This window comes from Etheostoma cragini, chromosome 13 (genome assembly GCF_013103735.1).
Source record: "Etheostoma cragini isolate CJK2018 chromosome 13, CSU_Ecrag_1.0, whole genome shotgun sequence".
Taxonomy (NCBI): Eukaryota; Metazoa; Chordata; class Actinopteri; order Perciformes; family Percidae; genus Etheostoma; species Etheostoma cragini.
In genome coordinates this window covers 7984610-8010771 of record NC_048419.1, presented here as the reverse complement: position 1 = coordinate 8010771, position 26162 = coordinate 7984610, and the positions used below count along the sequence as shown (strand labels likewise).

Genomic DNA, 26162 nt, shown 5'->3' with positions numbered 1-26162 from the left:
ACACAATTCCAACGCCTTGTAATGTCAAGTGAACCTGTGACTTTATTTCGAAGAAGTCAGAGGTGCTTCCTCTCTGGACTGTTCCTACCACATTACTCAAATACAGCTCATAAGGGAAGAATGTACTGGTTGAGAAATAAAAAAAAAAAAGAAATAAAAAAAAGAAAGAAGTAATAACTATAATACTAATAACTATTAATTCACTGAGAGCATTTTATTAACTTAATTTTCAAAATGTTCCATTTAAAGCAGTAACATGTTTCCTTACATACAGTAGTGCATCCTGGCTAAACCGTTCTCTCTTTTTAGACATGAGGAAGGGACAAACTAGGGCTGCACGATTACGGCCAAAATGATAATCATGATTATTTTGATCAATATTGAGATCACGATTAATTATCATGATTTTTTGTTGATTTTAACCAAAATATATTGTCACATAGACTATTTAAAACTGCTTTCACATCAAAACATTTTCTAATGTTAAAGTTGTATGTTGTACATACATACAACTGCAACACCTATCAGAAATAAATAGCCTAGGATATCTAAAGAAAATTAAAAAAAAAAAAATGTATTGCTGAGAAAGGTCCTTCACTTGTTTTCAACAACAACTGAATAAAAGAGCTAGGGAAAGAGGGGGACTGCGATGGACGTTTGCTTGGCTACTTACAGAGTGACGGCTGACTCATTATGAATGGGTCCAGCACGGGTCGAATGGCGGGTCAGCAGAGTTACACATATGAAACGTCTGTATTGTCACTGCACTACTTTTTTGTACTATGATATTCTGGCCATGGGTCACATCTCTTGCCCAGGTCCATGAGGCTCCGTCTCACACCCTCTTACTCTACAAGAGTACATTACTCTATAAATTGAAGGTAGTTGCATTCAATAACTTCTGTGTTTTTTGCCGTGGCCGCCGCAATAACAGAGAGAGAGAGAACAGCATAAAGACTGGTACAAATACAGGTTTGCCTCTCATGCTCACTCAGCTGTGTTAAAAACAATTAAAACTGTAGACACATGTCAGAAGTGTGGACCGGCGTGGTTGCCGCTGTCTCTCTCCATGTTGCTAGGATTCGTGTGTGAGTGAATGGGGGCGGGGCTGCGGGGAGAGTAAGAGGAGAAATCTAAACACAGGGATGGCGTTACTGAGGAAATCGAATATAAAACAACATTGCTTCGTTTGTCAAGAGGCAGCGGATGCGAGGACATTAGGTGCACCGGTGCAACCTAGGAAAAATGAGCTAACAGATGCTAACTAGTACTAGTCACTGCTGTTGCCTGAAAAACAACACAGACGGGACAAAAAGATGCGTTGACTGGTAAACTGGTAAACTTTGTGACTGACGTATGACTGACTTCTAACTGTTGTGGAATTTTCCTCACATTACTATGGCCTCTGTGACTGTCTAAATCTAGAAACTAAGCTGCGCGGTGCAGGGAAAAACTGGCACATGATCCGACAGTGGTTTACAGAGCGGTAGATTGGCTTTGAAAAAAAACTGGAGCGTTCTATGAACAGAATGACACGTTTAAAGTACTACAATAATATATTATGCAAATTTGATTGTGGTAAGCCAAAATGTTTATTCATTTTGCAGCCCTCAGACAAACCCATCTTTTTTACCCCCACACTGGTCAATCGTTCAACTGATGAATGGTTGATAACTCACCCTCGGCTGGAGATACGCTGCCATCAGCTGTGCGCACCAAGTGTGTGATCTTGGTCTTCCTAGCCTTCCTCTTCTGGCTACCAACTAGCATCTCCATGCTAGTGGGGCCCTGGACATCTGGGCACATTATGGCAACAGGGGCACATGATTTGGCTTTTGAAGCTAAATCCAGCATGTTGGAATCACTCTGTAACACTGTTGTGGAGGGAAAAAAGGTTCAGAATAGGTACATCGGTAACAATAAAAATCAGCTGTGTTTCAGTCCTAGTCACAAGAAGGGAAGATACAGGAACACAGGTCCTTGTTCATTTGTTCAGTGCAGAGCTATTCAACAGGGGGTTTGGGACCTGTAGTGGCTCCTCAGAGTCACTGCAAGGGGGGAGGGGGCACCAAATGATTGTAATTTTTTTAAAGTTTTTTTTTTAAAACTAAAATGTCTTAACATGAATCCAACATATTATTAGAAAATATATATCTGATTATTTGTGGAAACACACACACACACACACACACACACATTATAGGCTTACAGGGCCTTTATAGTCATTAAGGTAGCCCTCCACAGATGCAGTTCATCCTAAGGATTGACAAATGTGAATTTTAACATTAAAACATGATTTTATACATCATGCCAACAATTATTATTTTAATAGCTTAGTATTCTATGCACTAAAAAGTTTGAATAAAGGCTTTAGGCTGCCCTGCATGTTATTGTAGGGCCAGTTAAATATATTTTATACAATATATGTAGTTGGAGTCCCTGCTCTGCCTCTCAAAGTTAAGGGGTCCTTGGCTTAAAAACGTTGAAGATCCCTGGTTTAATGTCATTGTGACTTAACCAGATACAGTGGGGGAAATAAGTATTTGACCCCTTGCTGATTTTGCAGGTTTGCCCACTTACAAAGAATGCAACGATCTATAATTTTAATCATATGTACATTATAAACAGTGAAAGACAGAATCCCAAAGAAAATTCCAGAAAATCACATCATATGAATTTATTAAAATTGATAACCATCTGATGAGGAAAAACAAGTATATGACCCCCTACCAAACACCAAGTATTCTGGCTCCTACAAGCCAGTTAGTCTTTCTTTAAGACACCCCCCCCAATCCCAACCAATTATCTACATCAAATACACCTGTCTCACCTCGTTACCTGTATAAAAGACACCTGTCAACCCCCAAACAACCAGCATCCAACATCACCACCATGGGCAAGACCGAAGAGCTTTCTACGGACATCAGGGACAAGATTGTAGATCTGCACAAGGCTGGGATGGGCTACAAGAGAATCGGAAAGCAACTTGGAGAGAAAAGATCAACTGTCGGTGCAGTTATCAGGAAATGGAAGAAGCACCACACCACCGCCAACCTCCCTCGGTCTGGGCCTCCACACAAGATCTCGCCTTGTGGGGTGTCCCTGATCATGCGAACGGTGAGGAATCATCGCAAAACCACAAGGGGGGAACTGATGAATCAACTGAAGGCAGCTGGGACCACAGTTACAAAAGAAACGGTTGGTAACACACTACGCCGTCATGGATTGAAATCCTGCAGCGCACGCAAGGTCCCCCTGCTCAAGAAGAAACATGTACAGGCCCGCATGAAGTTCGCCGTTCACCACCTGGACAACTCAGAAGAGGCCTGGAAGAAGGTGTTGTGGTCAGATGAGACCAAAATAGAACTTTTTGGCCTCGCCTCAACTCAACTCGTCGTGTTTGGAGGGCAAAGAACACTGAGTACAACCCAAAGAACACCATCCCCACCGTCAAGCATGGTGGTGGCAACATCATGCTTTGGGGGTGCTTTTCAGCCAAGGGGACAGGACAACTCCATCGTATTGAGGGGAGGATGGACGGGGCCATGTATCATGGAATTCTGGACCAACATCTCCTTCCCTCAGTGAGAGAGCTGAAGACGGGTCGAGGATGGGTGTTTCAGCACCACAACGACCCTAAACACTCCGCCAAAGCAACAAAAGAGTGGCTGAAGAAGAAGCACATCAAGGTTCTGGAGTGGCCGAGCCAGTCTCCAGACCTGAATCCAATTGAAAATCTGTGGAGGGGGCTTAAAATTTGAGTTGCCAGGTGACAACCTCGGAACCTGAATGATTTGGAGGCTTTCTGCAGGGAGGAGTGGGCCAACATCCCTGCTGAAATGTGCACAAACCTTGTCACCAAATATAAAAAACGTTTGACATCTGTGCTGGCCAATAATGGCTTTTCTACAAAATATTAACATGCTGTTAGTCCAGGGGGTCAAATACTTGTTTTTCCTCATCAGATGGTTATCAATTTTAATAAATTCATATGATGCGATTTTCTGGAATTTTCTTTGGGATTCTGTCTTTCACTGTTAGAATGTACATGTACATGAATGTAAGTGTATTGTTTGCACATGGGCCTCAAAAGCTAATTCTGAATACGCATTTCTTATGAATATATCAATTTCTTTAAAATATAAATGGTGCACATTTAAGCATGAGTGTTGTACATACATTACAGCCTAGATTACTGCAAATATTGGCCCTTTTGTGATTTAAAAAGGTTCATTCTATAATTCTATAATTTCACTAAAGGGGATTTTAAAGCAAACTAGACATTCAAAATGTTGTATAGAAAATGTGGTAATTGATAACTGCTACAGAAATACTTTTTAAAATGTTCACATCCCTGCTTTATAATGCACAAACATCAACATTCTAGTTCACCTTTGTCCACTGCACTTGGTTTCTCCTTTTTGTGTTTGTGCTTCCTAACAATCTTGTGGAATGAAGTCTTTTTCTGAGATGGAGATGGCCCTGATATAGCAACAAAAAAGAAAAGAAAAAAAGAGCATGGAAATGTTATGTTATGGAGTAGAGATGTTTTTTTTTCCTTTAACAAAGAGAAAACAGGTCCTGAACAGGTGTGGAAAACATGACTCTACAGTCAGCTGCAGAGTGGGGCATGGATGATCATTAAATGGAGAATTATGTAATATTGTTTTTACCTTTCCCCGCTTTAGATACTTCCTCTGGGATATTGGGGCTGTCAGTCTTTTTCTTCTTTGCGACAGCAATCCCCTTCTTATCAAATGTCATTGGGCTATACTGTGGTAGACTGTTAAACTTCCTTTCAAACTCCTCCTCCAGTTTCCCGAGGCTGACAAGTCAAGTTCAGAGTTTACATAATTAAGCATATCATCAGTAGCCTCACCTAACCTTAAACAAAGCAGATGTCAAATCACTCATAGAATACATTTCCCTGCAGAGATAAGTTTAACGTATCTTTGTCTAGTCCTGCAGGGGAAAACCTTGAGAGCATCACAACTAGCTTGCTCCTCACTAAACCCAACCCACACACCCACCCACCCACCCACACACCTTCTACTACTACTACTACTACTACTACTACAGAAAGGTTGTTACATAGCTTCCATTTCATTTGTTCATAACGTTTTCTTCACGCAACTTGGTTGACAGTTTAATATGATGTAGTAACTGAAAACAAAATGATGACTAATCTGAAAAACTTAGCTATGCTATAATGAGAGAAACAAATTGTCTCCCCTGTTCTTTTTGACCACAGTGAGAAATCTGTAGCAGGAAAAGTTAACCTTCACCTTGATTACACGTTGTTTATGGAAAAGGAGAACCAGGAAATGAGTCGGATGCAACGCTACCAAGCACGTCAGGCTACTTACATAAATTAAGCCATAAGAAACTAACGTTTGTTTTTAGTGCAGATGAATGAACAGCTAGATTTGTCAGCTGGTTAGCAGACCCAGATGTAGATCCCTATGCAGTTAGCTCCAATAGCTAATCCAGGAAACTATTTTCGATTTACTTTGGGTCAGACTCAGAGTCAAGCATTCAAAAGTGCAATGCTGTCATGAGTGCAATAGAGGGTCTGTGCAATATGTTGGCAACTAAGTAGTAGTAATGTAATGTTCTTTTTTTAATTAATGTGATCTTGTACTTATTTATTACCTGTTACCATTGTACCAGCTATATTTATTAATCAACAGTTTCCTATATATTGACTGGTATCTTTTAATCTGAATGTAGATCACTACTCACTGTTTGTAATGTATGCAGCATCAATGTGGCCAAAATGCCAGGAGGAATGAAGGGTATTGTGTCACATCGTAAACGTTTTCTGTGATATTGGCCTTTATCTGGAAAGCTTCATGAGGCTTGCGCTGCTCATCTTGATATATGTTATTTAGCTTGAGTCACATTTCTCAAATCTCTACACAATTATGAGAATAAGACATGGAATAAGCAGGACTTGTGAACGGTATCAATAAATCCAGCAGATGCGTTTATTGACTTGTTTAGTTGGGTTAAGAATAAGTAACAGAGTTAAATGGATGTACAGACACTATATATTGTCAGATATTTCACATTTGCATTAGTACTGAGAGGTGGCCATTCTATAACATGATTGTACCGCATGCTACACAGAAAGGTACAACATAGTCATAAGTAGGGGTGGGAATCACCAGAGGCCTCACGATACCATATCATCTCCATACTTATGTCACAAAACGGTACTATTGCAATTTTAAACATATTGCATTATCGTGTGACATACTGCAATTTTTTACCTTTTTTCCCATCTTCAAATTTTTCCCAATTTCTAATGATGTCCCCAAAAGGAACCGTTGTCAACATATGTTTTATCTAAAAAGATACTTGTCTCTGTTGGTTCATCTCACTTCAATTTTATTGCTGCATAACATATATAATAAAATATAATACAATCTTATAAAAGATGGATACTTGACGTCTGTGTATCGTTACAGTATTGCCATGGAAAATATTGCGCTTTATCAACCCACCCCTAGTAATAAGACGTGACATGACTCACCCCTGTGAACATTCATCTTTGGACTTGGACTTTTTCAACTTCTTGGGGTTGTTAGGTCCTATCTGAGAAACTGTCCAGCTGTCATCACTCCAGTTTGCATCATGGTCTGAACCACGGAAAACACCTCTTTTCCCTGCAGACACAAATATAACATCCATTCACATACTGTATATACAGTACATTCACTACATCAGAGATCTTCAATACGGGGTACTGGGCTTAGAGCTACTGGCAGGGGGCCCACCAACCAACAATTTAAAGGTTCTTTCAAAAACTAAAATGTCTTTACACAAATCTAACATATTATTTACAAATATAAATCACCCTAAGGATTCACTCTGACACATGTATTTTTAACATTAAAACATGAGTCATAAACTTATGCTGCATGATATGAGGAAAATATTCAATATGCGATAACGCTGTTGAATATTGCAATAACAATATTACTTGCGATAAATAAACAGATACTAAAGTGTACCGCTGCCTTCAGTTTTCTACTAAAATACATAATAGATTGGTTGTTGAGAAAGAAAAAAGATAATAATTTCCAACATTCTTGTATTAAAGTACCTAAATTAGGCTAATTTTCAGGTTCACAACTGTATTTTGAGGAATAGGTTTACATGGTTTCATTTTTAAAAAAAAAACATATTTATGTTCACTGCCGCAGATCCTGTTTTCACCCTGTGTGTTTAGATCTCTGTTTCAGCTCCAGAGTGAGACATCTCACTTCTATAGTATCTTTGTTGGGAGTCGCACATGTCCAGTAGCTAGGTAAGATCACATCAGCTAGATAACTCTTTCTCCATCTTTGGTCAGTACAAGGCAGGATTAGCTGGGAGACCTCTTCTAAATGAGAGCCACTTGTGGAATACCTGCAGGACAGGGACATGGAAGTAGTTCTTTTGTAGATTATGGTGAACTAGTGTGTGTTGTAAAAGTGTTTGCCATTGAGAACGAGCAAGCCTGTTAGCGCTAGCATGTGCTACAGTTAGCCACTTCGTCTTGACGTAGAAAGCCGTGCAGATGTTGAACAGCTCACCTGGAGACTGAAGGCAGAGGACATTCAGAAACCAGATCTCACTCAAAACAGCATGAATAGTTTTTTTTTTTTTATACGTGTGGAAGCACCAGAGACAAGATTATTTTGATCAATATTGTGATCACAATTATTCTCACGAATATTTGTTGATTAAGCTTTTCGAGTGCGATGGCTGATCATTATGGATGGGTCCAGCACTGGTGGACACGTTGTGTGTATGAAATGTCTGTATTGTCACTGCGCTGCATTTTTATGAACTATGATATTCTGGCCATGGGTCACATCTCTGGCCCAGGTCTAGCAGCTCTGTCTCACACGCTGTTACTCTGACAACTGAAGTTAGTTGCATTCAATAACTTCTGTGTTCTTCGCCGTGGCCGCCGCGATAGCAGTTACCTGCGGAAACACTTTTACAAATACATGTTTGTCCCTCACACTTAACAATATACAGCTGTGTTAATAACAATTAAAACTGTAGACAAATGTCAGAAGTGTGGACCGGCGGCTGCTGTGTGGCGGGCTGCGCGGAGAGTAAGAGGAGAGAGAGTAGAGGAGAAACCAAACACTGGCACGTCTTTACAAAAGAAATGGGTCATTTAACGCATAAATTAAACCATATCCATGTAACAACATTGCAGCAGATGCAAGGACATTAGCGCCAGTGCATCCAAGAGGAGCTAACAGCTAACAGACGCTAACTAGCACCGACTAGCACTGGTCACTGCTGTTGTCTGAATCACAACACAGACGGGACAAAATGTTGCGTTTACTAGTAAACTTGTAAACCTTGAGACCGACGTATAACCGACTGCTATCGGTTGAATTTTCCTCCCGTCACTCTGTCCACTGTGACTGTCTACATCTAGAAACTAAAATGCGTGATGCAGGGAACGACTGGCACATGAGCAGACAAGGGTTTACGGAGCGGTAGATGCGCTATGCAAAAAAAAACGGAGCGTTTCATGAAATGACGCTTAAAAAAAAATCAAGCAAATTTCATCGTGATTCAAATTCGATTAATTGTGCAGCCATATCAGTAACCGTTTTAAAGTGCTGTTTTCTACTGAGTGTCTTTTGCAACGTGTATACTGCAGGGCTGTAACGATTCACCAAAACCAGGATTCGGTTCGTATCACGATTTTTGACCCAAAACATTGGAGACCCCTACCCTACATAACATACACAGACTAGATCATGCCTTCGACATTTATGAATCACTTAGCCCTGGAATTTAAATGGATACCTCGGTCAATGTTTGCCCTCAGTGAAGTCAGCATTCCTTCAGAAACCAGGGTTTTATACAAGGCGCCTTTACAGCTCCGCTCTGACTTCCTGGAGCCGTGGTTCTCTGGGTTTGAGTCACAGGTCCCGTCACTCGACCGCTCCTTCCCCTTTTCTTCTACTTTGAGCTTGGTAGGCGAGGGGCTGCCGGGGGACTGGTGGGCTTCTGCAGCGCTGCCCTGAAGCTCTGAGCTTCCTATACTGGCTTCTTCTGCCTCATCCTTGGGACTGGCCTCAGCCATCTCTTCCTTCATTTCCACCTCAGAGGAACTGTACTGCCCACACTGCACGCTGTCCTCCACCATCTCCTCCTCTCTTTCTTTGACAGGGGTCTTGACTTTGAGCTTACTCTTTTTTTTGGGCCCACCAGAGTTCCCAGCACTTGGACTGCTCTGAATCTTTTTCTTGGGCTTTTCCTCTATGTCCTTCCAGGCTCCTTTGGCTACTGCCTCAATTGTACTGAAGACACTGTCCACGTTTGACTCTGCATGGTTGCACTTCTTGATGATCTTCTTCGCTGAGCAAGGGATCTCGTCATTATCATTCGACTTGGCCCCCTCTTTTTTCTTGCTCTTGTTTTTGACACGTGCGTTTTGGCTGCTAAGTTGTGGCTGGATGACATCAGTGGAGGTAGACGTGACAGAGGAGAGTGAAGGTACAAGGCCCGATGTGTGGGGGGAGGAAGGACAGTCTTCCCTGTCGGCTGTCTGCACCTTGCCTCCTGGCCTGCCGGTGGTTTTCTGGAGAGAGGCTGTAGAGCAGCAGTCCTTGGGCTCACATTCCACTGAGTCCATTTTTCCAGCTTCAGACGCTAAGCACATCTGACCAAGCACAAAACAAAAACTCACTGTTAAGCAAACAGATATAAAATCTATGATCTGATTATACATCTGTACATTCCATTTCTTTAGGTTCCGTCTAAGTGGATCAGAAATGTCTACTAATTGCATTGTGTAACTGTTCTTCTATTGTACTTAATAATCTTGCCATGACTGAATGCTTCTTTTCTCCAATTGGTAACAAAAACCTTTCTTTACAGTGTGCCCGGAACAAATCTTTGTATTTTTAAGCACTATTTAGTTACCCTAATGTGTTATCTACAGATAGCATTAATTAAATATTTGTATTATTTTTAACATGTCATGTGACACAGACTTGTGCCAGTGATTGAAAGACACACTTGTAATATGTCAACCTTCATCTGTCGGTCCCCCAGTATAGTTAAATAAACGGCAGTAAACTATTAATTTTGACGCTCATTACACTGTTATTTTTGGAATTATAAAATGCACTGTCGAGTATATGGATAAAAGGACAAAATATTTGGAAGTAAAGGGAGCAATTGTCATAACTAAGACTCCCTATCACTAAAAGTAACAAAATGTTAATGTTTACTTTCTAGTTATAGCTCTTTCTTGCAACAAGTACACTCATGAAGGGAGCTTTGTCAGCTTTATCACATTTTTACAATCTGTCAATCTCTGGCGTGAAAGATAACTGATGTCATAGTCATGTCATAGTTTTCTCCCCACTTATTGAAAATATTTGGCAAAGTTTTAACATGAAGTCTTTGCCATCTTTTGAATTCCTTACCTCAGCCAGCTGAAAGAGAGCGGACTGCCCGCATGGCTTTCCTTCAGGTGCCGCAGAGAGAGATGACTGTGAACATACAGGCCCATGGTTTGTCACATGTTGTGTTTTTAATAAGATCACAGTGTTTAAGATTAAATGTGGGCCTGTGCTTTAAAGTGGCCCATGAACTGGGGATTATTAAGATGGTTATCAGATGGCTCTGTTAACTCTAGGAGCATGTGGGGAAAGGCAAAATAGTCAGAAACAATATGAGATGAAACGGTGACACCTGCTGGAAAATTCAATTATAGCAACCCAAAAGTAATATTCAACAAAGTTGTGTGTGTGTGTGTTTTATATTCTAATTTCTTCAAAGTAGCCACCCTTTGCTTTTTTGATAGGGCTGCAAACCCTATGGTATTCTCTCAATGAGCTTCATGAGGTAGTCATTACGTCTATCGCACGCCCCCTCTCTCTCCCTAGCTCTTTTAATCAGTTATTAAGGAAGGAGCTTTCTCTTTAATATATCCTAGGCTATTTATTTCAGATAATTATCATTTACATCTGTTGCAGCTGTATGTATGTACAATTTACAACTTCAACATAAGAGGAATGTAGCAGAATATGGATGTGAAAGCAGTTATAGCCTATGTGACTATTATTTTTTTCTGGCTAAAATCAACAAATAATGGTGATAATTAATCGTGATCTCAATATTGATCAAAATAATCGTGATTATCATTTTGGCCATAATCGTGCAGCCCTAGTAGCGACTGATCCAATCCAGTGCAGCAGTGAGCAACGCTTGAAAGCACACTGTTTGTACTCAGTAGCTTTCATGGAATCAAAAGGGCCTGTTAGATTACTGACATTTTGCACTGAGGGGGCACTAAAATGGCTATGCAGATCATTTTTTTCTATGTTCGGATTAGACAGCGATGATTGTGGTTCCACCAATTATTGAAATAAGTCTGGTGTTTGCAGTGACACAGTGGATATGTAGCTCACCTAAATGCATCGCAGTCACTCTTAATGTTATCAATCCCACCTGTGCTTTTCCTGCTATGACAAGTCTGCTGTAAAAAAGGTATATACTGTGGGGCAGCCCTGTATGTTTGTCAGCAACTGCTTCAAAGGCGTCTATGCACATTAACATAACTGTCATGAACCAAAGCAACAAGCAATGTTGTAAAAAAAAAAAAAACTCTTATGATATTTAGTGCATCATTCAAGAATGGAAATGCAGTCGTACCTCTGCCTGTGCGGAAGGGGCAGCCTTAACCCTGCTCTCAATAATGTCAGGCACTCGGTTCGGTGTTGTCCCAGACAACATCTGTAGATGGAAACAGGGGGAGCAAAAACAAGTCACTTCTGCAAGTTATTAAATAACATATCCGTGTTAAAGTGGGTTCAGCTATTCCACATTCACGTCATCAATATTGGGGAAACTGAGTGTACAACCTTTTTGACAAATGTTGTTACTGAATCCTTTAATTTGAAATTATCAAATGTAAAATCACTCATCATGCAGAATAATACACTGTATATTATTAGATTCCAACTGTTTGGACTGACAACTGACATTTTAACATGAACTATCTGATAAAGGCAGGGCTAATTTGAACTTCTATAAACTGCAGGGTAGCTTTCTATCATCATTTTTGTTGATTACCTTTTTGCATTAATGATCAGTATTCAGTATAGGTATTCAGTAAGTAACATGACAATGTTATACAGGAAAATACTCAAGTATAGTATAAGTATTTCCAAATTGTACTTGAGTACAGAACCTGAGTAAATGTTCTTAGTTACTTTCAGACACTAGCTACTGCAACACATGTGCAGCACTGGGTATTATGCATATGTTTGTAAATAGATATACTTTTAACTTTGCACATATCTCTGTCTAGCCAGACCACATCAGTAACCTGCTTTGGATAGACAACACAACCCCAAGTATCTGGTCTAAAATAAACAGTATAGACGGGAAAAGAAACACACCTCTTCCTCATCCCCTGGAAATGAGTTCCCTTCGCTGGCTGTGTCAGGTAAACTAGATTTAGTGCTGGGGATCTAGAGAGGTCAACAACACTGGGGTTAGTCACTCTGGTAAATAAAACATATTTTTAAATCGCGTCATGCGTCAACACAAACGTTTGCGACAGATCAAACTGGCATCTGGGATTATTGAAAATACATACAATTATGTTTAGGAACTTTATTATCCATTTACACTGAAATTCATTTCGCCAACAAAGCAGGTCAACAAAAAAATACACACAAGTCACCTCCAACAGTGATTTACCTCTCTGTTTGTGAGGGCATGTTCCCCAGCTAACAGCAGCATGCTAAGGCCTCCCATCTTTGTAGGGTCTGAAAGAGAATGACAGCAGTTACAAAAACAATCCAACATTTGTCATGCTGACACTGTAAAAACCATCTGGTATTATACACACCTGCCATGGCAAAGTTTAACTGTGGCATGCTTTCAGTTTTGGGCATTTTTTTGGCAGTGGGGGAGTCCTTGGTGGAGTTGGAAGAGAAGGACCAAACTTTCTTGCGGGGGCTGCTGCTGACAGGCTGACCGGAAGGGCTCTTCACCGGCTTGCTGGTGGTGGGACACCACTTGTAACCCGGGTTGGCCTTCATAAAGGCATCCTTGTACTGAAAGGACAAAATGGATTTGGTTAAACCCTGGTTTCAAATCGTCAAATATACATCACAGTTTTTCACTAAAAACATGAACTATTCTAAGGTATTATCTAACAAGAGAAACAGTCAGAAGTTCTATTAATCTGCTTTATCAGTACTGGGTGGGTCTGTTTTGATCTAGAGCTGCAACAATTAGCCAACAGTCGTCAACTATTTTAATAACCGATTAATCTGAGTCATTTTTTCTGATAAGAATGTAAAACTTATCTGATGGCAGCTTGTTAAATGGGATTTTCTAGTTTCTTTACTCCTCTAGGACAAGAAACTGAATATCTTTAAGTTGTTGACAAAACAAGACATTTAAGGACATCATCTTGGGCTTTGGGATCCACGTTTCACCATTTTCTTAAATAAAAAAAGGTAACTGTAATCTACTTACAGTTACTGGGGAAATTGTGTAATTAAATTACCGCTTATGAAATTCTTCATGACTACATTGGGCATAACATCTGAATATTTTCCGTAAAACGCTAGGCTAAATGTTGAATAATTTTCATTTTGTTCCTTTGCATGTTTTTCATATGTATGTTGTCTTTTTAAGCCATTTCCAGCAGCAGCCGTTTAATAAAGTGTGATGCGATTCTGATGCTTTGGATTGGTTCTCCTGTTTGAAATTTGCACACCGACCCTCTGACGGTGAAATTGCCTCTCAAGCTGTCTGAGAGCTGCTACTATGGCTACAAACAAAAACACGTTCCAGTTCTGTAAATATAAAAAACATTTCATTCAAAAATCTGAGAAGGGTTCCATCATAACCGTGCAATGCAAAGAATGTTTGCCAGCTATAGATTTGGATGTCCAAACTCAGGAAACATCAGCAGGTATGCAAGATATGTTAGTGCACAGTAATTGCCAGCAGTCAAATTAAATAAATTAGGGAAGACATGCATATCATCTGCTTGACACACCGGGCTTCTAATGTGTATCGAAGATGTATTTTAGCAGCATATTTTGCTTGGTGCATGTCCAGTGGTTGATAGTGGTCGCCATGCATAAGAAGTTAGTTATATAATATATATAGCTGTAAGAATAGAAAAAAATAGAATAGAATAATACATTGGTTTGTTACATTTTTTTCCATTCCAGATTGCCAGGATATTTTTATTTTGTTTTGGTATGATGACCTCAGAATGATCTTTTTTTTTTTTTAAACAGGTGCTTTTTTAAAACAGACTGTTGAACTTCTGATCCATAAACTGAACTCTGCACCTATTGCACGTCATTGGGCATTAAAATGCTGCTGAACTTTTAGCTATTTCAGTTCCTTTCTTTTTTACTCTCATACAAAGGAAAAAAATGCATTTTTGCACAAATGCCTTTTTGAACCGAACCACTACAATTTGCACACTGTTCATCTCCTGCACTGTTTTACACTTTGATCATTTCTGCACTTTTGTATAACTTTTTGTATAATAATCCGGAAATGTATTCCATCTCACCTGGAATATCATTGCAATATTTTATAGGATGTATGCAACGCAATTTCGTTCTGTATGCACTCCGTACATATAAAATGACAAATAATAAAGTTGAAGTTGAAGTCTGACTTTGGGGTGGCTGTTCTTCAAAATTAAATGATTCCAATTAGGGCTGGGAGATATGGTAAAAATCAGATATTGCGATATTCTTGTCCTAATACCTTGATGTTGATATCGTGGCAATTTTATAATGTTGAGAATTGGTGCTTTAAAAAAATTCTTTCACAATTAGATTTTAGATTTTAAAAAGTAATGTCTAGTCTAATATCACAATATCAATATAATATCGATATTTTTTTTCCTGCCAATTTGAATTCATGTGATGAAGGATTTTAAAGGAGTGTGCTGCTCTAATCTTAAACCTGCCAGGATTATCCATTTGAAAATGGTTCACTTAGTTAGAACTTTAGAAAAGTAATCAAAAAGTAATTAAATGTAATAAGTGCAATTTCAATTACTTTGATAAAGTAATTGAAATAGTTTTTAGGGTCATTTGTAATCGGCAACCTATTACATTTCCAAAGTAACCTTTCCAACACTGTGTAATTCTCACATCAAATATAATTGTGGGATTGTTAGCACAGAGTAGTGTTAATGGAAATACAGCAGCTTCAACACTCACCGTAAGAAGCTTATTGCAGGCCTTTTAAATGGTCTGTTTTACCACTCGTAATCATTTGTTTTGGGTGGTGACACGTGCAAAACAAATCTTTTTGGGACATTTTAATGACACTTTCTATCTAATGTACCACCGAGGGTCAGTTAGAAATAATGGTAGAAGAAAAGCAGAGTCACCTCCTTGGCCATGTCCGTGTACTTCTGCTTCTCTTTGGGCTCCAGCACAGCCCACCAGTCAGCCAGTATCTTGGTGGCCCCGCGGTTATCCAGGCGAGGATGTTCCTGCCGCACCAAGGAACGGTGGCGCTTGCAGAAGAGGAGAAAGGCATTCATTGGCCGCCGTGCACGCTGCTCATTTGAGTCCTCCTCCACTTCCTCTGTTGTGCTTCCACACTGCACATGCTGCGAGCCCTGGTCCTGGCCACACAGCTCTGGCTGCTGAGAACAAAGTCATAAATCAGAGCTAGCATCAACATCATAATCATAATTGCCATTGACACATATCTTGTCAATGGAAAGATATGTGTCAAACCATTTTGAATTGAGTATTGTGGTGCTGATGTTCCAACCTACAAATCTTACAGACCAAAGAAAAAAATCTCTTTGGTACAAATTGTTGCAAAAAAAAAAGAGGAGAATTTTAATAATTGTCAGTGAAAGTCTCATTTCAGTACTAAAATATTGCGAATCATGTTGCATATGCAATATCAGTCAAGACAATGGCAAAGATGTTTTCCTCGTATCTTGCAGCCCTAGATTAAATAACCCGTCAAGTTGTCAAACCCACTCACCTTCTCCAGCTCCTCTTCATCCTCCTCTTCCTCCTCCTCAGAGAAATCCAGAGCCTTCTTGGACAGGAGTGGGTGCCACTGCAGGCACTTGCGTTTGGGGCGCTTGCCAGTGACCTCCCCTGCAACAGGTGGCTCCTTACCTCTGCCTCCACCCTTCATGGTACTACCGCACCTAAACAACCACAGATGGCCACACCATAATATCTTAATGTGCATCATTGGTTATGTAAAATCATTATTAGTGTTATTATGGAAGCCGAGCTACCTGCTGCCATGATAGTTAGTGTTTGAGGTTTGTATTTGCGAGTGTGATAATACGTGCTGTAATGTGCATGACCTGACCAGAACATGTAATGACTTCAGGCCAGCTTGAAAAATAGGTATGGAATTAATGATTTAGCATTAGTAATCACATCAAACTAAATTTCCAAAAGAGTTAATAGTTGTCAATACAAATCTGATCCAGAAAAACTGATCTGTAATACATTTAAATGTGCTTGTCATAATTATCAAAAGTAATTATCAAAATGAGTTGAACTCTGGCTTCCAGCTGTAGTAAAAATAATTCTAAACACCAAAATGGCTGCCAATCTCTGTCCCTGTCAGATAAAGGCATGAGGAAAGTGGGATTGATTTAAAGCTCAAAGTCTCTTCAAACCCCTCAATTGCAGTTTCTGTCTTCATTTGATTTAATTATAAAAGCAGCTTAATGATCCCCCCACTGACCATTGTTTCCTCAGCCTTAATTTACTATGCTAATTTTCTGTCTTAACTCACCTTAGAGGACCCATGAGTAACATCACAGTAAGCTACAAAGGAAGGTGATTTACAACTGATGTACTTAGTAGTGCCTTTGATATTGAATTAGACAGACTTACTATGAAATAATGGTCTGAAAGTTACAGAGCTGCACTAAAATATCAATGACAAGAATTGATATCAATGAGTATGAAGTGGATGTACATACGGCATGGTCCAGAAAGTCTCACTGCAATTGCAAAGTAATCATTCTAATCTAGACTTCTTCAAAGTATTTCCATCCATGCTTTATTTCCCTAAACACTGAAGTGCTCTTATTATGAAGCTGCAGTAGGAGGCCCAGTTACAGTCGTAAAGATGTGTGGCTGTTGGATAGAAATGTAATGTTTGTTAATGGCAAGATATGTGTCAAACCGTTTTGAATTGAGTAGTGGTGCTGATGTTCCGACCTACAAATCCTATCCCAGAGACCAAAGAATAATAATTATAATCTCTCTTTTTGTACAGATTTATTTTTTAAAATAATTTTAATTTTTATAATTGTCAGTGTCATTTCAGTCCCTCCAATATCACAAATCATGTCGTAATTGCAATATCAGTCAAAAATAATGGCAAAAATATGAAGATTTCTGGCATTTTGTTGGAGGTTCATTTGGAACCATTTTAAAAAAGGTTAAAGAATGTGCAGTGAAAGTTTGACTATGTTGAGTGGGCAGAAGTGAGTGTCCTAACACTGTTCTACAAAGCTTTGATCATGTTGGCTTGGAATCACAAAAGTGTTTTACTTGTAAAGAAGCCTAAGATTATGATTTGACAATATTAAAGTAAAATTGAACATATATATTAGGGCTGGGCAAGTTAACGCGTTACTATAGCGTTAACCAATTCCTTAATTAATGAATTAACTCCGACAATTTTTTTCTTTATTATTGTAAAAGTTTGTTGCTCACAGGCTTTGTAAAACTGCAAAGTTGAATTTTCTTTTCACCGGAATACTTCCAGTCTGAAATATCACCTTGATAGTTGATCCCAGCAAATCATTCAGCGAAACACACAGTGGTGCGAGGCTTTGGCAGACTACGTTAGATACAGCGTGGTGGGGGTAAGTTTATATAAACAAAGGAAAGAGACGCTAACAAATACCATAGCGACGTGGATAGCTACAGACTGCGGGCCCATTAGGGTTGTGGAGGACATCGGTCTGAGAATCGCGACAACGACGGCAGGTATAAGATTCCCTCAAGACGCACCATCACAAGAAAAATACACGAATATAGCTCCTACTGGGGACTACTGGACTCACTGGGTAACCAGAATTATCTCGGAGTTACAGTGCATTATATTGATGAAAAGTGGGCGCTGCATTCACATGCTCTAACTAAAATGAAAACAGAGGAGAAACATTATGCTAAAACATGCGCGGGACACTTTATTAAAGTTGCACAGCAGTGGAATGTGTCAAAGTCACCGCAGTTAGCACAGATAGTACAAATAGATCCGAAACATGATCGCTGCTACGAGCCCTCTGCCTTTTGATTATGTCCCCTGCTTTGCACACGGTCTCCAGCGTTCTGTCACAGTGTCTCAGCTTAACACTGCGTTTGACAGTGTCCTTGTGAAGTGCAGTGAAGTTGTGGGGCACTCTAAACACAGTCCAGCAAGTGCTGCGGAGTTAGAGCAACAACAGAAGAAGGTGTACATAAGAAGGAGTCGCTTATTCACCAGAGTTAATTCATCTCTGGACATGATAAATACATTGTTTATGTACACTAAACATTTTATTTAACTGCTACTTTATAAACAAAATGCTGGTAAGTTTTCGCAGAACAAATGTTACGGCACTTTTGTTCATATGGCAGAACATACACTACTTTTTAATTCATTATTTAATTTTGCAATTAATCGCAATTAATCAGGGAAATTATGTGATTAATCATGAATATTGTTTGGCCATTTAAGGCCTTTATATTTTTATTTTGACAGGTTAATGCATCAAAAATATGTATCACTTAGAAAATGTAGGTTATCCCCTGATGAAACTATAGTCAGGACATTCATAATAATTATGACTATTAATTACATTACTATATTATTACATAATACTATTATAACTACATCCACAATTGTATGTTTAATCACTGTTACAAAATGAGTTCAAGATTACTGAACTACATTGTATTTGGAGCTGGTGATATTTGGAGTTGAGTGTCAGACACATCATCACCAGCAGGCCAAGTGTCAGACCACCTTAATTTACTAATCTAACCAATAGGCTTTATTGCATGGTGGGACTGTTGACAAAAAGGAGTGCCACCTACCTGCCATAGACATGGGGTTTTTGTGTTGCATTTTGGGCAAGAAGAAAACACGGGAAGAAAACATCAGACAACTGATGATTGGAATCTGACCAAAATATGTTTGTACTAGTCAGTGCTGTTGACCAATGGGCAACTGGCTCTTCTCCGTTACTGGTCACTACAAGGGCTACGCAAGAGGATTGTGGACGCTTTGCTTTTAATTAGAGCTTTCCTTGGCAGGTTTTTTTGTGGGGAAAAAAAAAGGTACCAGGAACAAAGTCACAACAGAGAGTGGTGAGTTAGACGCAGACCTCAAGAACTGCTGCAGTCCATCGCATAAGTAGTTACATAAAGTAATTTAAAAGTGAAATGTTACCTTGATTCTGCCACATGTTAAAGTTGAGGGGTCACATAAAGAATTGAGAGAATTGAAGACTTTCTTATAAATATTATGGGAACACCACGGTACAATAAATGGATTTGCTGTATGGGCATGGTATTTTTCCTTTTTTCCTTACACTATCATGAAGGGATTGAACAATTAATGGGCCGATATTTGGCAATTTGCACATAATCTGTAACTGTGTTTTATTTTAACAATAAACCAATAAAGTTAATGAAGTTAATTAAAAAGAGTGTTAGTTTGGCTCTGCTACACTGCAAGCAGTCTGCAATACCTGCAAACACACTGTTAGCATGAACATCAGGAAACTATTTTTTTTTTTACTGGGTATAATGTTTAAAGTTTCAGTTTTATTAAAAATAAGTGCTTTAAGCATTTAAACAAACATTTGTGTTGGAGGCTGTAACATTCCAAACTGTTAATGTTGACAAAGATTTTCATTCTTACTGTAAATGCATATCGGTTCCAAATATTGGTCAAGGATTTCATTAACAACTGATAAACGGTATTGGCCCTTAAAAAATGTATTGGTCCACCCCTACTCTCATGTGTCTTCAATAACGTGTCTTATAATGGACTGCAGCTGTGCTACTCAATATAAGTCATTCAGCATAACAATATCTAAATGCATCAAAGTATAGGAAAGTAAATTGCACCTGACCCATTCTTACGTTGATGCACTGATTTTTTATAACCTGGACCCTATATTTGTGTGTCTAAATGACTGATGGGAACAACAATCTTTGACATTGATCCAGTATTAAGCAAGATTGCTGCAATAGGGAGCAGCAAAACAAGCTACAATGTAAGTTAATAGGACAATCGTCCAGCTTGTAATCACCTCCACAAGTGTGCTAGTTTTGCCACTGACAGGCTCAGATTAATATTCTAAGTGTCTGACAACATTATGGAAAGGATTTCTACGGAGGTCGACCTTTCAGTTAAAGAGTAAGATCCTTAAAAAAAAAAAAAAAAAAAAACAAATTGCAAATTGCATTTGCTAAAGCCACCAGACTCCATGTAAATAAACAGTTATTGTAGCATCGTAAAATACAATACGACAGAAACAAAATAAAACCATGAAAAGCTGTTTTGGATTGTCTTTCCACTTTTCCAACCATCACAATGCTAGTTTGGGTTGAAATAAACACAAAGTTTACTGATTTACATGTGAAAATATGTTGGCTCTATACACGCTAAAACTATTGCTTATTTTAAATGGAGTCTGGTGGGTTTAGCGCTAGCGACTTCATAGCCGTCTCTGGTTAAACAGAAAGGTCTTAAAGAGATTTTAAATGTCTATCTCTGAAGGGATCCTTTCATATTGTTGTCAAACACATAGAATAATAATCTGAGCCAGTCGGCAAGAAACCAATCACTTTTGTGGAGGTGAATACAAGCTGGACAATTGCCCTATTAACTTACATTGTAGCTTGTTTCACTGCTGCCAACTGCAGTGGTCTCGCTTAATACTGGACCAGTTTCAAAGATACTTGTTCCCATCAGTCACTTGGACACAAAAACATAGGTTCAAAGTTGAAAAAAACAGTCAGAGAGACTAAGGTCTCTCAGTGATGTCATATAAACCCCAAGAGGTTTATCTCAAAAAGTATGCACCCTATCACAGCCATATGTTGTCTTTAGATTAGTTGCACACTTAATGTTCTGCATACATGCAAATCAGCAGAACTACTGATCATTAGTAATTAATAATCTCTGTATTATTTCCATCATTGGTTTGAATATCTCAATATGTTTGCACTTGTTCTGTGTCTATGACATAAACGAAATTAGCAATCAATCAATGAATGAATGACTCAATGTAGTCCTCTGGACATCATCCAGACTTGATGCCAGTGTGTGTATTTATGAATGTTGAGTGGAAAACGGGGATACTTACTGAAGAAAAAAGTATGGAAATGCTGTATGAGTGATGAAGATGAATCTGCCACAGCCTTTGTCATGCAATGACGATGCCCTATAAAATACAAGACACCGTTCTCAGTCATGTTACACTGTCATCTCTGCAACAATTTCCCAACAACAGGAGCTGGGCTGCGGGGGGAGAGACAAAAAATGTGTGCAAAGCAACTTTAATAGATCATTCGTGGTTGACACTGCAAAGCACCTCGCCAGCTTCGATGTACGGTGGGACATTTTGTCAGATCTGATTACTGATCACTTCAATCGTGCAGTCGATCCGCCCTTGTGGCCAAAACCAAACACGAAGGCCAAAAACCCTTCGACCACTGCATGCATTCCATATAGTATACAGCCGAAATGAAGCAGGCACAGTAGCAGTGACTATTTTGCTACGCAGAGGTTTAACGTTAGTTGTGTTGTGCTCAGGTAAAACTGCTGATGCCCGACCGGACTGCCTGCCTTGGGAGTGAAGTCTTGAGCTACTGTATCGAGCTTCTCGCGCACATTATCAGCACATAACGTACGAGGTATGCGAATAAACGATCCGTTTGCCTACCTAATGTGCTCCCATCTCTAAGCACACATTTTCATCTCCGTGCAAAATGTCGATTTGAGCTCTGACAAGAGACAAGCCGAATGAGAGTCCATCTTGCTTTGGTGTGGAGGAGAAACCCCAAGTACGTTACAGTAGTGGGGATATTTCACTCCTGTCAAACTCTCCGATGACAATGTCGCCGAAATGTCTCCCACTCTGAGTTGGAAAACATCCACAGTGATTAATTAAACTGGGGATTTTCTGTCCAGGCACATGCATCTGTGGGCAATGTTTTGCTGGCCAGTGGCTCCATTTCCTAGCAGTGTTACTAGGAATAAAAGTAGCTAGCTAGCTTGCTAGCTCTACAGCCTGCTAACTGGACGTGTCACGGTTTTAACATGCAATGGTTTCCCAAACAGTATAAGCTTGTCGTACAGCTGCTGACAAAACTAATGGACTAAACTGTGGTCGAAATGGCCGTTTGTGCTGTTGCAACAGTCCGTTTACATACAACGCAGGTTTGTGGCTATGTATTTGATGCGGATAGGAAGAGGAGGGGGGAGGCAAGTCATACCACCTCACTGAGAAACAGTTGCTTTGCCATTTATTTCACACGTCGATTTCAAACAGGAGTGCAGACATATTTAAGCAACACAGTAACAGTGACAACGTATGGTGTATAACGCTGGTTCTCAATGAAATGTCGATGGAAAACAAACAAATTCAAAGGGGAAAAGCCAGCAGGCGGACATCATGTCCAAAGCTGCGATAATAACAATTTTTCAGAGTGACTGACTGAGAGGTTGAGAAAATAGCGAGCGGGTTTTAACGGGAAATCAATAAAAGCACAAGTTCTCTGTCATGAACGTCTCCTTAATGTCTGAACGTACCTCTAATATCCTGCTCAAGTACCGGGGGGGGGGCTCTCATCATTGGTGCCGTCCACCTTTATAACTTATTGACACATCATAACAGTTCAGCACTGGCTGTACTAAACACAGCTGTGTGAAGTCCATCCAAATAAGACCCAAGCAAACCGGAAGCACAGCAATATGTAACCAAAATAAAGACACTTTTGCAAATAGCAACGCAGCTTATTAACCTTCCATTGCCTATTGGAAAATGAGTATGAATGGATATGCATTGATGCAGATTTGTTTTTAAGTAAGCTGTGTTGCAATTAAATAACTGCAACGCAAGGCTAATTTACAGTAGGCTACCTTTCAACGACAAAGGCATCTCAAAGGCAACACAAGACAATACAAAAAGGCACATTTAAATAGGATTTTAATAGAGTAAAATAAAATAAAAAATCTTTGGAAAAAATCTTCAAGATTACCTGGATTAGCCGCCTTTGAAGTGCTGTAAAAAATGAAAATGCCTACAAAAAGTAAACTCTATAAACTCTTTAGTCAATTCATAAATTATAGAACTAATAGAGGCAGAAAATTAATCTAAAAAATATACAATATAAAAATAAGTTCACTGATATTATCAGGTTATGTGAGAAGGTAACAATGTTATTAGAAATGGATCTATAGAAAATCAGGTTAGCCGAAGTGTTTTATTGATAACAATAAGCCTAATAATAATAATAATAATAATAATAATAATATTATGGATGATGTGGTTCACGAAAAAGAGCAACAAGGAAAAACAATGTAGAATATGACAAACGCACTAGGACTATATCAATAAAATGGTATAGGTAGGATTGATAAAAACACAAGTTAGTTTTTTCTATAAATGAAGCAGTAAGAACAGTAATCCCAATGCTGTTGCACACGTATGTTACTCTGTCAGAAAAATGTAGATTAGGAGAATATTAAACATTGGCATGCAATATATGCATAAAATACTGTTTCCAACATAAATTCAAGTCAATAATTTTATTGTCATAATGTAAACCGGAAGTCCTGTTTATTATTGTGTGTAACTTGACAGTGGTACAGAAACGCAGCACTTCGGTAGATGAGGATTTTTACCGTCGGCGAAGGCAACACATTAAACGACCTCAGTCCACGAAAGTAACACCACAATGCGTTCATTCTGGCAGAAATACAGACTTGTTCAGTCATATAATTTTAGAGAAATCACTTTCGCTTTCCTCGAGGTGGGAGAAAATTCTCATCTCAGCTAACCTATATCCCTCCCCTCCCCCGGTTTGCAAAGTGCTCAGACCCAGCCTGGCCTGTACTTGCTAACAACATCCCCGATTTAACTTAACCTTACAGCAATGGTCCGATTAACAAAGTCGCCGAAAAGCTGCCGGCTACATCAGAAAACACCGATAACGATTTCCTAAACCTTGGTTACCATCTATCTCAGTTTAGTTACTACTTGTTTCCTGGGTGTTTGTGCGCGTGATAACAGATACAAAATGTTACAGAAATGTATCACCGTAGTTTAATTGTACATACCTGCCAGTAGCAATGTAGTAAACGAGTGGCTAGTTGCTTAAATCTTCTTTAAAAAGCTTTAGACGTGAAATTATCAGTTTTGCAGCACACTGTACATTGACAATATCCACCCCGGCATGTATTGCTGTATGTGAGTGGACACTCCTTTTGATGGACAGTTGTGATACACCAATGAGAAGCGACGTTATATTCCAGTGTTTTGAGATTAGGGTAACGTCCTCAAATTTAATGTTCAGGACACATGTGGTAGATTTAGGCCTAAACAGTACAACATAACGACGGTATAAACGTAATGTGTGCCTGTGGTATTCAGTAGTGGAACTACATTGGCCTGCTGGTATTCCATGGTGTGCTTTGAATCTCCTAAATAATGCTACTACAGCCTTTCCAAGCTTTTGAGGTAGGCTACTTAGGTTTTCTTTAGAGGAGATATGTACATGTTCATGTAGGCAAACTGTTCTTGTAAGTGTCTCTGAGCAATCTGCTTTTTGATTAATTGTGTCAGTTAATCAGGTAGAGCTGATCAGCTGACTATAAATTGAAAAATACTGGTCACAATCCAATGATACACATACAATGTCCAAATTGGCTACAGAGGCTGCAGAAATGAATTTAAATCTGAATCTGTGGTGTGTCAGTGCTGTAAATCCCAAAGATATGATATGATGATGATGATGATGATGATTTGGCATACACAATAAACAGCACAGACTGACACTTAATGAATTAAACTAATACTAGCATCATTTGGCAGTCAAACAGAGTTACAATGTGCTTAATGCATTATGGGAAAATCAAGATTAAACAATTCAGCTCAATAAAATGAAATTAAATCTAGTCTTTATTTGGGAGGGAGAGAGACGGGCCCTGCTGGAGGATCTGAGCCTGCTCTGGTTCACAGTGGAGCACAAATTCACCAAGATCACTGGAAGACATCTAGAAAGTACTGTAAAAATGAAAATGCCTGCAAAAAGGAAAATACTCTATATGCATAATTTATAAATTAAGTAACTAATAGAGGCTGGAAATAAATATTAAAATAAGTGAACTTATGATGAGGTTGTTAGATACATACACAGATGTACACTGTTAGATAATAACAACAAAGCTTTAAAGGCATATATAATGTTTTAAACAGAATGGAGAAATGGATCTATAGAACTCAGGTTACCCTCAGTGTTTTATTGATAACAATAAGACCAATAATAATACAAATAATAGGGAAGACGTGGTTCATGATAAAGCTATGAATAAACAATTTAAAAGTATCACAGACACACACTGTTTTTAAAATTACATGTTCTGAAGATTATGGGTCTGGTAGATAGACAGAAGATATGACTGCACACATACTGAATGAAGCAAGAAACTACTTGCTTCTGGGTAACAAACTAAATGTTCTCGGACAGAGAGGACGGTTATCATTTAAGAGTTAATTCAAGGAAACAAACCTAATGTGTGGGATGAGTATGTTGAATGGTTTGGAAATAGAACTTAAGCATAGTCCAAAATATAAATTAATTTAGGATGTACAAAATAAATAATTTGTAAGAGGTATAGGGAATATGAGGTTACATAGGATTGACACTGGGTTTCTACATTATAGAAATGGATTTGTTTGTTGACTAAATGTGATTTCATTGTTACATTATATAAGTGAAAACTTCTTCCTACTCCTTTATTCATATTTATGATCATTTATTTATAAAGAGTGTTTTATATGTTTACTGTTCCTTTAATTTACCATCATTAACATCCTGTTTTCAACGCAGGGCTGTTGTCTTCAGTTCCAT

At 38.9% G+C, this 26162-nt stretch overlaps 1 protein-coding gene across 10 annotated transcripts in view; it reads right to left on the bottom strand.

Moving 5' to 3' along the window:
• The window catches only part of LOC117955205 (HMG box transcription factor BBX), a 30216-nt gene extending 5729 nt beyond the window's left edge, over positions 1–24487 (bottom strand). The window contains exons 1-15 of one of the 10 annotated variants that reach the window (XM_034889523.1): positions 24370–24484; positions 22840–22903; positions 21392–21469; positions 16033–16204; positions 15419–15679; positions 12890–13097; positions 12739–12806; positions 12435–12506; positions 11686–11766; positions 10455–10520; positions 8824–9682; positions 6536–6668; positions 4674–4825; positions 4393–4482; positions 1680–1874 (exon numbers count right to left, since the gene is read on the bottom strand). In XM_034889523.1, coding sequence (XP_034745414.1) covers positions 1680–1874; positions 4393–4482; positions 4674–4825; positions 6536–6668; positions 8824–9682; positions 10455–10520; positions 11686–11766; positions 12435–12506; positions 12739–12806; positions 12890–13097; positions 15419–15679; positions 16033–16191 — 2344 coding nt within the window. In that variant the 5' untranslated portion in view covers positions 16192–16204; positions 21392–21469; positions 22840–22903; positions 24370–24484. Of the gene's footprint in view, positions 1–1679; positions 1875–4392; positions 4483–4673; positions 4826–6535; positions 6669–8823; positions 9683–10454; positions 10521–11685; positions 11767–12434; positions 12507–12738; positions 12807–12889; positions 13098–15418; positions 15680–16032; positions 16205–21391; positions 21470–22839; positions 22969–24369 lie in introns of those variants that run through there. The other 9 variants (XM_034889524.1, XM_034889525.1, XM_034889531.1 and 6 more) reach the window with 9 other exon arrangements.
• Positions 24488–26162: the final 1675 nt, after the last annotated feature.